The sequence below is a fragment of the Rutilus rutilus genome (assembly GCF_951802725.1).
Source record: "Rutilus rutilus genome assembly, chromosome: 14".
Lineage (NCBI taxonomy): Eukaryota > Metazoa > Chordata > Actinopteri > Cypriniformes > Leuciscidae > Rutilus > Rutilus rutilus.
The window spans coordinates 40,178,134-40,191,403 of NC_140219.1; the positions used below are offsets into that span (position 1 = coordinate 40,178,134).

Genomic DNA, 13,270 nt, shown 5'->3' on the forward strand with positions numbered 1-13,270 from the left:
CAAAGTCTGTGATTGTTGCACCTAATTTATGTTGCTTTGAACTATTTTCTTTTTGAACCGTTTTAATTGGTTAACTTGGCTGCAATTTCATTGGCAATACAAATTTTAAATGTTGCAAGAATAAGATCCCGTGTTTTGCATCGCAAAGGGAATAAACTCTAAACTTGATGCAACCCTGTTTTAAATAAACTGTCCCGACACTTTATTTATACCTTGAAATATTCGATGGGGTTTCAAACTTAATTCATTTAGTGTTCTCTTACATTTTCATTTTTTAATTGAAAGTCTTCTCTTTTTTTCAATCTGTTTTGAAAAATGTCTTCCGTTGCTATGGCCGGGTATCACTGTCAGTCATCTCAATTTTGTGGATGAGTCACGCTGTCGGCTACACTGAGATTCGATCTTGGATCGCTTGAAGCTCCGAGAGGCTCATGTTGTTGCGTTGACCACAGAGCTATCGTCTGAATGCTGTTAAGATAACGTCTTATGGTCGTGCAAAGCCTCATTGATGTGGCCTAATATTTTTCTATTGCAATGTTTTATGTTGAAAATGTTTCATTATTAAATTTATTCAATTTAGTTTCAGTATTGTGATTATGAATTCGTTAAATGTTTCATTTGAATTGATTTGCTACCAGCTTTCAATCGCTCTCAATGAGCCGCGGCGCGGCGGCAGATTACGCAATAGAGAATAAACTGACACTTTGCAAAGTCTGTGATTGTAGCGCCTCTTAGCGGCAAGAGGCTGCAAATACACACCAGCTTCCCGCGGTGGTAAAAGTATTATTCTGGTTGAGTACCATCTGTACTAGCCTAATCTTTCCTACCAGCTCAAAAATCCGCTAACAGTAGAAAAAACGTTTAGTTGTGTACAATGCTTAGCATTCACGGTGCGTTGCTCTCCGCCATTTTGAAAAGGTCAAAGGTTATCTCATCTCGGCAACTCAACACAAATCCTATTCTACAAATCACTAATTAAGAAACTCGTACGCTCACATTTTTGCTACAGTTGCTGCAGTGAATATGGTGCAAAACGCATTTACACACCTGCATCAAAAAATGTGAAGTCACGGAGAAGTTTTGCTCATCCGCAAATCAGTGTGTGAATTCATCCGATGAGAGTTGCACACTTGTAGAATATTTTCTCACAAATGTCTTGTATATTTTTCTTGCACAAACACAAGCACATAACTACAACTGCTTGAATCTGCTGCTACGAGTCTCAAACACTGGTTTTCGCTTACAAGTGACAAGTTTCGCGAGCTCTCCATTTTGCACCATTTATCAATGTCAAATGTGGAGCAAAAGTGAGTTGTGCATCTGTAGAGGCAGTGGGCGGAGCCTACATGAATATTCATGAGTTTCCCGGGCATGCGTGCGGATCGGATCATTTTAGTTCACACTACTCGTTTCTCGGCAGGTTACAACTTAAACTACAATTGTGTATCGTTTTGTAGTAGGGGTGCAACGGATCAAAAAACTCACGGATCGGATCATTTTTCGGATCAGCAAAAAAAAAAAAAGACAAATAAACATAAGTTTTGTCTTTTTGTTTATTAACACTTTTAAATTATTAAATTAAAATATAAAATCAACTTAAAGGTGCATTGCGCAACATTTCATGTTAAAAATACCCGTTTTTCTAACCCATACATGCTTAAACAATTGCCTGATGGGCTGAATGAGCCCTTCTATGATCACTGCGATTGCCTCTATAATCCTGTACAGTAAAATAAATAAGAGGGATTCGGGACGGAATCGACTGGGCGTGACGTCATGCGTGTTCACGCTCACCTGGCTATGTCTGGCAGGGTGTGTATTCGCCGCCATTATCCGCATCAGCGAAGACAACTCAAGCGACTTTTGCAAAAGTAGAAGATGGATTCAAAGAGACCGGCTTCTAGTTTATCCCAAACCCCAACGTAACCGCGTGCACAACTCTGGTTGCAGTTTCGCGTGTCGCCAGAAGGGGGCATAGTTCTGCAAAAACTCAGAGACTTGCGCAATGCACCTTTAAAGTGCACAAGGCATAATATCTTCTTTTTAACATAATTAATGAAAAACAACTTAAAGTGCAACATAAAAAGGCATATCTCCTTCCTTTAAACATGGACCAATGACCATTAATAAAAAACGTTTTCGCTGAAGTGGGTGCGCGACGGGATGTCGTATGTCGTAACGTGGCTCAAGCACTTTCAGCATGTGTTTAAAGCCCTCGTTTTAAACAACCGAATATGGCCTCATGTCTGCACCTATAAACACACCGATAGTGTTTGTGATGGCTTTAGCCCGGTCTGATTGTGCAGCAAGGGGCTGCTTAAATGCCGCGGTGATAAGCGGATGTTGAGCAGCCTTCGTTTTCACTCCTGTCAGTGAAACACCGGGGTGATGTCGCTTCAAATGCGTGGCCATGCTTGATGTGTTTCCACTGTCATATGGCTTTCTTGTGCCACAGTGCCTACACACCGTCACGGTTTTATCCACTAACCTCTTTCCTTCATCATTATATTTGACAGGGAAGCCAAAATGCTCCCATACAGGGGATTTAAATGACGCGGGGCGTTCAAGCTCCTCCATTCCTCCGCTCGCCATGACCACACTGTGTGTGGACTGAACATGCGCACAACTTTTTTTTTTCATAAATCAATCCGCGGATCACGTGTGTGCCGAACCGAAGATATTGATCCGAACGGATCACGGATCAATGATGATCCGTTGCACCACTATTTTGTAGAGTTTATAATGTTTCTATTAATTTACACGTTTTGTGCATTCATCAATGACCAATGGCAAAGGCCAGGGGCCTCATTTATAACCGTTGCACAAACAGGCCCTGAAAGAGCCGTACGCCACTTCCGACGTATAAATAGTGATTTATAAAAACAAACTTGACAGGAAAATTTGCGCACCTGCACACAAACTCTGAGCCGAGCGAACGCACATCTGAGACGGAGCAGTTTGGTGTCACCGATGGGGAGTTTTGCGCAGGTTCTGGCGTACGCACGGTTTTATAAGTGAAGATTTTTTTTATGTACGCCCTTTTTGTCTTTTGTGCACATGTACACTTTTAGTAAGGATCCTACACACAGTTTTATAAATGAGAGCCCAGAAGATGCAATCCTACGGTATAATCGGTGTAACTTGAACTAAACAGTAAACTTTAATCTCACTGTAACTGCTGTACAGTATAATGATACTAACTCTAGTTTCTCCAGCTTGAATTGTGGGTTCATCAGTAGATCACTGAGGTTTTTCACTCCAGAGTCTCCTAGTGTATTCCTGCTCAGGTCCAGCTCTCTCAGGTGTGATGGGTTTGATCTCAGAGCTGAAGTCAGAGCAGAACAACCTTCATCTGTCATACGACAGTCTCTTAACCTACAGTAGCAGAGAGAGAGAGAGAGAGCTTTAACACACCTTCATTTATAATTACACTTTACAGATATACCTCAAACAATATTTAACCCCTTAACGCCTACTGTCGCGAATTTGCAACAAACCCCTTCCATTCAGACTGCAGGCGAGATAGCGTGTGTTTTCCCCCAATGCCTGTTTGTGCACATTCGATACATACCTAGGAACATTTTGCACGCACTGGTTTATCGTAGGAGCGGTCGGAGTGGGAACTACATCCGGTTCACCGAAGCTAATATTTTGTTTTGCAAAATCCGCATATCAAGTGCGCAAATGTGGAGAAATTTCCCAAAATGAGTTAAGTTGTGCTAAGATAAAAATATGTACCAGCTTATTGATTGCTTCTATAGCTATGTTATTCATATAGACTTCATGTGACGAATATTTTTTACGTACTTTGTAGATTTCTGTTTGTAGCAAATCTGCGACATTGGGCCATAACGGCTGGATTGGGCTAATGGCTACATATTATAATAATGCTGTATTTAGATGGTTTCAGACAAAAAAAATTTTTTTTTTTTTTTTCACAAAAAATAGAATGTTAGGATATAACACTATAAGAATATATAATGTATGCACTGGAGAAACAAGGAAAGAGTTAAACAGAGTGTAACATGGAATGTATAAAAACTACTGTCAATGTTAGGGAGTAGGAGAGTGTTTTGTTTCTTGCTGTTGTCAAGATTCATTAATTTGTCAAAGTTTATAAGTATAAAGTTTATAAGTTCTAACAACTTTGTGCCATGAATAAAATCTACATTCCTGAGATGGGAAAATGTGTTTTATTAATTTTTCCATTTTGTAAAAAAATACCCTAAATGCCCACTGTCGCAAATTTGCAACATACCAAAATTACCCTAAATGCCTGTTGTCGCAAATTTGCAACATACCAAAATTTCTATTTATTTGTTGTGCAAAAGTGAAATTGATAATCTCAACATTATTTACCATCTACCTAAAGTCAAAAACACACAGAATTTTTTTTTATATATACAGCTTTATAAATTCAGGCGTTACCATAACACATCCTTTATATTTACAAAAAAAGAAAAACCCATATATATCCACACAAAAACATTCATAAATTCACATAAATTTAGTAAATTATTAAATAAAACTTTACAATCCTCATTTAAACTTTTTTTAACCCCTTTCCTTTCTCGTCAAAGATCTCAGACGGCCCCAGATTATTGCTGTTCAACATTCATTACTCGTTAAAACATCACTCTTACTTGATCTGGACAAACTGAGCATCATTAGAAAGGTTTAAGACTCCAGCTTCGATATTTGACCACTGTTTATGATTAAACTGGTTTGCAGTGACATTCATTTCTTAATTTATGCCAGGAGTGCAAAATAATTCATCCGTAACGTTCGTTATTTTGAATAGAAATCATCACTCATAAAGCATTCATTCACGTCTTCTCTGGTTTATTTGTGTTCACACACATGCAATATACAGCATCCGCCAGGGCTATTAGTCCAATGGTGCGCATATTTGGAGAAATAAAGATTTATCTTCACATGATTACAAAATATTTCGTCATACAGAATAATATTTCTATTTATTTTCCACTGAATTATGCGATCTGAAGAGCTCAAACAGCGAACACAGTGAGATGTGTGTCTCCTCTCAGCGCTCCCTCATTCGCTGTACAGCTGGCGAGTATATGTGGTTTGTGTGTGATGTTCGTGTGATGTGGGTTATTTTCATATGAATAAAGCATGTTTACAGCAGACCCGGCGCCAGACACAACTTCACGGACGGGCATTACATTTTTTCAGGGGGGCTCAAATGAGATCAACCTAACTGCATAACATGAAATGATAATGATCGATTATGAATATGATACAATGATAATGATCCATAGTAATCTCTTTTCACCAACTCCATCATCTTCTCTCCAGGCTAAAGTCGTGCCGTGCACGCAGCGGCGTCAGGTCTGCCCCCGCCTCTCTCCATGATGCACGTTACACGCAGCAGCCAGACTTTCTTAATGGTGAACAGCAGCAATGATTAATAAATGTTTTTTTTTTTTTTTTTTACTGAGCGGAAAAGATTAAGCCTGAGGTCCGACCCGACCTGAGTCATTTGATTATATTTTCGACCCGAACCCGACCCGTTTAGAACTCTATCATGAACGACTACTTTATTCTTGATGAATCACCCGTTTGAACGAGTCGTTTGAATAAATGACACAATGACTCGCTTAAAGGAACACTCCACCGTTTTTTGAAATAGGGCTTATTCACCTTCTTTCCTACATTTAGATAGGTGGGCAAATGCATTTTTGTCTCAGTGCATGCATTGTTTTAATTTGACAGGTCAGCGCTAGCTTAGCTTAGCATAATGAATGGAATCCTTTGTTGCCAGCTAGCATGTCCTGAGTAAAAGTGATAAAAAACTAAACAAAAAAACACCTAATTACTTCTTGTGGCCTGCGTATTCACAACGAGTACAAATAGCGATGCAGATTAACACTAGGCGATGTCCTAGGCAGATCTTGACTTGGGACTATATTAGGGGGAAGCACAGGCGAAGCACTGCTACTGGGGCGCAGAGATATCTAGGGCTGTAGTCAACCAAAGAAATGCTTAGTCGACCAAAGTCCTGTCCTGCGCAACGATTAGTCGACTAAAAAAAAAAAAAAAAAAAAAAACACGATCTTTTGCATTTTGATTGAACATTTATTAAACAATTGTCATAGAGCATTTATAAAACAACAACGAAAAAACATCAATAATACATAAAACTATAATAATAATATAATTCTTTGAAAATTAAGTTATTTTTTTTAATTGTAAAGTGAGGAGCTCTGTCCTAGGTCTATAGTGACAGTCACAATCGCGCACCTGACCACACCACACGCTACAAAAAATATAACTGCTAAAACTGCCAAATAATGAAAAATCCTAACAAAAGCTCTCGTTTATACAGGCTGTATATTCTTCTTTACTTTCAAAAGCTATGGGTTAACTTTTGTCCAGCCGATCTAGGCGTTTTAAGCCAAACACACAAAAAACCCAAATAGCCTTAAAAACAATCCTAATAATAATAGGCTGTCAAGTGTACAAATAAAAACAAAAACATAAGAAAACACGATCTATTGAGTCAGCATAATAAAGTCGTTAAGGCTACACTGGACGCGAATAGCGCGTCAGGCGCGAGTGATTTCAATGTTAAGTCAATGCAAAGACGCGCGTAAAAAATTCCTGCGGCGCGAATGAGGCGTAGAGCGCGGCGCGGTAGATCTGCAGGCCTAGTCCACCTTTTTTATGTTGTGGGCCAAAAACACTAACATGTCCACATTCTTGGGTAAAAGACAGCTCCTCGACTTGTTAACAATAAATTGGAAAATATGCGCTCTGCGGGAGTGGAGGTTACAGGGATGCAGAGCACGCGTTTGGCTGCCCGAGCAAGTCGTGGATATCTCTCCTCATTATTTAGTTATCCTCATAGCTTGCACTCCACAGTCTTGTCGTCTTTTTTTGTAAAATGCAGCCAGACAAAAGATTTAGATTTATGGACATTTTAAAACATAGGCTAATTATATTCATAATACAGTAATATATAACTGCTTATAAAGGAATAAATATCAAGGAGTAAATCAATGAAAATTTCCTTATTGGTGAAAAAAAAAAATGCAACTGGTCGACCAATGAGAATGTCAGTCAACCAAGACGGCATCGACCGATTAGTCGACTAAATGACTAAAGTTGACAGCCCTAGAGATATCACGCAACACATGAAATGTGTTTGATTTCCGGCTCCAATTTCGCTCCACTCACACCACAAGTCTGAAGCACGCTCAGTCAAGCCTGGCCCAGAATCCATCTGTCTTGACTATTTGATCCATCTGACTATTTTCAGTCAAAACTCGGCTCAATAATGGAGTTCAAAAAGTACTTCAAAAAGGAAAATGAGAAGTCATACAGGTGTACTATTAATATATAACTAATAATTCATTTCCTTCTCTCTGGGCCTCGAGTCTTTTCACGTAGTATAACTGTGCAGCGCATCTGTGTTGTACGTCACACGCTGGTCACACGTAGGCTCACTATTGGCCGACGCTGTTTATGTGTGATGCGTGTGACGTATAACACAGAAGCGCTGTGCAGTTATACTACGTGAAAAAACTCTAGACCCAGAGAGAAGGAAATGAATAGTGGAATAAAGTTGTTATTTTTGGGGTTTTTAGCGCACAAAAAGTATTCTCGTCGCTTTATAAACTTAAGATTGAGCCACTGGAGTCACTTGGACCAGTGGTTCTCAACTCCAGTCCTCGTGACCCACTGCTCTGCACATTTTGTATGTCTCTCTTATCTGACACACTCAGTTCAGTTCATGGAGTCTCTCCTAATGAGCTGATGATCTGGTTCAGGTGTATTAAATAAGGGAGACATACTGACTTGGACTATATTAACGATGTCTTTATAACTTGCTGGCCCAGAAAATGTATTAACCCTCTGGGGACCAAAAACGCGCCCGCGCGTTTTGCTCGTTTTTTTTTTTTTTTAGCAATGAAAATAAACACTAAATGCTCTGTTAATTTTGATCTTTCATTTTCGTGTAATACATCAATCGATCCTGTTCAGTTTCTATTTTTTTTCTGTATACTCACAATAAAAATAAAGTGTTTTGCTTTTTGACAAATAAAGAAAAATTAACACGATGCGATTTCTGCCTTCTCTCTGTCAGTAAACTCCCATTTGAAACGCGTTCGAAAATGATCTATAACTCCGCGAAAATTCAGTCAAACAGGCAAACAGACCCACGGGCATAAAGCTTGAGATCGCATCTTTTAAATGAAGTAATTTATATAAAAAACAAATATTCTCAGCTTCTGTAATCTGTATAAAAAGAGAGCGACTCCAGTCGAGCTCATTACGAGCTAATTCGACCACTCCCCGGGGAGCGCGTGCTATTCAAATGCAAATTCTGAGAACTATTTCAGATCTGAGAACGCCCACATCAGCTGTAAACAAAGCGCGTCGCGATCGAGTGAGGCATAATATAGCCTAGCCTACCTTATGGAGAAAAGATTTCTCAGAACAGTGCTGATATGAGGAGCAATATCTCCTGATATGAGGAGCAGATCCCGCTGAGGAGTGAGGTAGGCTGTTTTCTTTTCTCAAGTGTGGAATAACGTTATGGAATAACGTTAGTGTAGGCCTATGCAAACCGCAAAAAGATGAATCGCATTTCTATAATATGACTCGCGTTTCTGTGAGATGAATGAAGGGTACATATTTGTAAAGACTGTTTAGCCTAAATATGAATTGCGCGTCTGTGTGTGAAAGAATAAACTGCTTTGCTATAGCCTACTGAGATGAGTAAAAATCGACTGGAATATGTTGAAATAAAATGTATTTGTATAAGCAATTAAACTTATTAAACTGCAAATTAGCATTTATATGCCCTAATATTTCATAAAAACAACGTTACAGTCAGTCACTTGTTGACTAGATTTGGGTACAGTTTTTAGGCTACTGTAGAATATACTGCCACATCAAATAAGCTTTTGTTTAGCAATTTCTGCTCATATCTAACGTTATATATATATATATATATATATATATATATATATATATATATATATATATATATATATATATATATATATATATATATATATATATAATACTATTTCTGTCAAAAATAAAGTCATAGACTAAGATGTTAGATGTTCCAATGTTGGCTATATTCAAACTAATGAATACATATGATAAAATGTAGGCCTATAATCTTTTTTCTTTTTCTTTTTTACAAAGAAAGAGTACACTTGAAATATTGTTGAAATTGTAATTATTGTTGTAATTGTAACATTTTTAATAAAATAACAAAACATATTTACAAGATAGATGTAAGCGAAATCTTAAATGGTCAATATAAGTCTTCTTCTAAATACATCTTTTGTCCTTGCATTGTGGCTCAGTCAGTGTCACACCTGAATGAATGGCTAATTATGCAGAGTCATTATGCAGAGTGGGTGGGACATTGTAATCTAAGGTGTAAACTACTCCTCCCCCTCGCATATTGGCTTTCCAAGCAAAACCTGTTTTACACCATTTAAATCAATGTATTTTTTTTTTGTGAACGATAAAGCAAGACTATTTTCACATCATTTTGAAGCTAGAACTCAAAGGGACAACATCCATTAGTCAAAAGTCTTGTGGACACATATTTAATATGTGTTTTGTGGTCTTAATTCAGCAACTTTCATTTTAATTTTTTCCAATAACCACGCATAAACATTATTCTCTTAAAAATACAAACATCTACATACACGTTGCTCGCATATTATGGTAGCCCTGTTTGTGCTTTATAGAGTAAATTTACATCTTTGCCATTAACATGTTTATAAATAACTGAAAAAAGCACAAATGTCAAGGCATGTCAGAACATCTCAAAGACCCCCAAAACAGCTTGGTCCTCAGAGGGTTAATGTCTTAGAAAGCCTATGGATGAGTGAGCCAGCTCTCAGATTTAATAAAAAATATCTTAATTTGTGTTCCGAAGACGAACGAAGGTCTTACGGGGTTGGAACAACATGAGGGTGAGTAATTACTGACAGAATTTTCATTTTTGGGTCAATAACCCTTTAAGTTGTGAACATTTTGGAACTTTTTATTTAGAAAATAAAAAGGTTCTTTCTACACAGTCGAATGGAATGCAAAAACTCAATATCTCAAAAAAGTTACATAGAACACATAATCATAGCTGTCCACCTTAAATTTCATGGCTTTATTTAGCTCCTCATTTTCATTTTTTAGAATCATGTGTGTCTGTCTTCTAAATAAAACCACATGTTTCAGCTGAGGTGACCTGCAGCCCTTAATGTGATCTTCCTGATTTTAGACACAATTTGACCATGTTCCCTTTCAGTTATATCATCTTTGATAAATGGCGGTACATTTGAAGGGGAGTCCTTTTAGCCGGCTGGACCAAAGGCATTACCGGGGTAAACACATCATTAACGACAATACCTTTCACTACAACCTCATTAGCATATTGTCTGCAGCTATAATGAATAGTGCTGTAGTGATTTTTTTTAAAGGGTAGAAAAAAATAGAGTATCCAACTACTTCAGCTACTGCAATTGTGCAGTCCTCAACAGAACAACGCTCCGCAGGGATGATTTTAATGCCATGCCTCCACATTAAGTTATCCAAACTTTGAGATGCTGCCATATCGACCAGATTTTCGCTGATCGACAGCGTTTTCAGTCAGTCTGTACTTGCTCAACAATATGCTTGCCAAACAAAAGATTTACACAAACAAACCGCAAAAGATAGAAAAAGAAAAATTTATTTATTCTCTTCCACTCATGCACACTAACTCTGCCCACTCACTCCCAACATCCGCTCAGAGAGAGAGAGAGAGAGAGAGAGAGAGAGAGAGAGGGAGAGGGAGGGAGGGAGTAGGAAAAAGGAGAAAAGGCTGGGTTATTTTTGTTTGCTTTTAGTTTAATTCTATAGGACAGCGGTTTTCAATAGGTGGGGCGCGCCAAAGAGCCACAGGGGAGGCGCGACATGCTCATTACTGTAACCTTTCATGCGACACTATAAAAATATAATGCCATAGATCTATATATAATGCTTTAATCCACACGATTAGTTAATCTTACGAGCTGTAATTGTAAAAGCGTGCTAAAAGTATTCAAGAGAGTTCCACTTGTATTACTTATTTCATATGCAAATATGTTAGCCAATCACAGCAGTGGGCGTTTACACTGAAGTCTCGCAGCAGACACGCCCCTTCAAACCAGAGGTCCAATCAGAGGGCAAAAATCAGAGTAGGAAAAATGCCTTTTATTTCTAAATTATGAAAAAATTTTATATAAAATTATACTAACATTATAAACACAGGAAACATTATAAAACAATAAAACAATGCAGATCATGACCCCTTTCTTAATAAAACGTTAAAATGTTAAAAACCTATTCCGAGTTGTCATGATTGAAATTTATTTAAAAGTAAATAATATCTAAAATATCTTCTAATGGAACACAACTTACTTCAGTATCTCCAATTTACACGTTATATTCTTCAGTCCAGTGCAGAGCAGCTTCACTCCTGAATCCTGCAGTTTATTATTGTTCATGTTCAGCTCTTTCAGATTGGTATCTGATCCAAGAACTGTAGCCAGAGCTGAACAGCTTTTGTTTGTTAAGCCACAATCATTTAGCCTGCATGACAAATAATTAATATCACGAAATTAGGTGGAACATTTTTATATACAAATATTAAATATATTTTCCATTATTTTATATTTTTAACATAAATAGTATATATAGATAAATAGATATATAGATAAATAGATAGATAGATAGATAGATAGATAGAAGAGTGACCTGCACACGGACAAAACTAGCAATTTATATATATTATTTCTAATTAAGTGAATAATTTGCTCAATTAAATGAGACATGCTTGAATAAAAATATTTTTGTTAAAGGAACACTATGTAGCTTTTCAACCTTCATAATATATTTCCAAGACCCTTGTGATGGTACATCGACTTACAATAGGTTGAATGACACGTCTGCCATAGCCTGACGGGGTCTGTATCGCTTTTACTGGCACTACGTAACTTCGGGGTTCGGGTAGTAACCCGAGCACAAAAAGAACTACAAAATTCGAATGCTTTACGGCATACGTCACTTCCCCCACCACTTCCTCAAATTTGGACGTGAGCGTTTATATACTGTCTATGGATGTGAAAGGCCAACCAGCGTTTGTTTTCGGCTTTCGTGCGTATGTTTTTGTCATGGGGGCTGTTTACACCTGGCCACTTCATGCGTTTTCTCAGATCAGATAGCTATCCGATCGTGAAAAGACCAGGTGTAAATGCCCTTGAATCCAATCGCTCAAACCACTTCAGGAAGACGTCTGAGACGCATTCCAGACGAAACTGAACAAGTGTAAATGCATCTGGTTGTTGAAACCACATATGTAAATTGTACTCCTCCCAAAAATGCAAAAAAAATAAATAAAAAAATGTGAGAGCATGTTATAGGCTATATGTTATTGCCAGATATGACGACGCGCTGGAACACGCATCACCGCAGATGAGCAACTGAGCATATTCATCAAGCCAACGTGCAAACTATCGCAAATCAAAGTGAAAGTAAGTCGCAGACACTTAACACACAATCATCATCATTAAAAGTAAAGAAACGAAATTATCTTACCAGGGCTGTTGCTGCTCTCTCTTATTGCGGTCTTTGATTTTTACATTTTAGCTGATGATCAATAAAATGCAGCTCATATCTGTTGCTTTCGGTGACGTGCACAACGTCGTGACGTGACGTGACGTTTCGCAAAAACACATTTATGTGACCAGGTGTAAATGGAATCGTTTTGATAAATCAGATAGCTATCCGATCTGAGAAAACGCATGAAGTGGCCAGTAAATAAATCTCTTATTTGTAAACTTGTTTGCATTCTATGTTGTATGTTGTTGCGCTTGCTTGTAGTATGTCATTTTTTTACGATGCTGTTCATTCATCCATTGCTGACAATTAGACCAGTCCAAAAATGTCCACATATGTCTAGCTAGCTTTCGATTATCAGAGCTGTTAACAGACTTACAAACACTCGTTCTCTTACGTGTTTTTTGCGTTATTTTTTATTGCCTAGCTTGCCTCACGAACTAGTTTGCCAGCTGAACTCGGGGGTTGTGAGGTGTATTTATCACGTAGTCCTGAGGGATATCAGACGACGCTGTTGACGTTGATTCTTGCGATTATCAAGAGAACAGTTTTCAATATCTCACATAAATATCAGGACATAAATAAGCCTAACGTAGAGGTTGTAAATAAACGAGCACAATTTGCAAACTATTATAATAAATTG

General features: G+C 37.8%; 1 protein-coding gene across 1 annotated transcript in view; it reads right to left on the reverse strand.

The window, feature by feature from the left end:
• Positions 1–13,270, reverse strand: part of LOC311303354 (protein NLRC3-like) — a gene marked incomplete at its 3' end in the record, with an annotated part of 46,473 nt that overhangs the window by 19,118 nt on the left and 14,085 nt on the right. Inside the window, exons 6-7 of the mRNA XM_084429778.1 lie at positions 11,431–11,601; positions 3,202–3,375 (exon numbers count right to left, since the gene is read on the reverse strand). Of these exons, the coding sequence (XP_084285904.1) occupies positions 3,202–3,375; positions 11,431–11,601 (345 nt within the window). The remainder of the gene's footprint in view (positions 1–3,201; positions 3,376–11,430; positions 11,602–13,270) is intronic.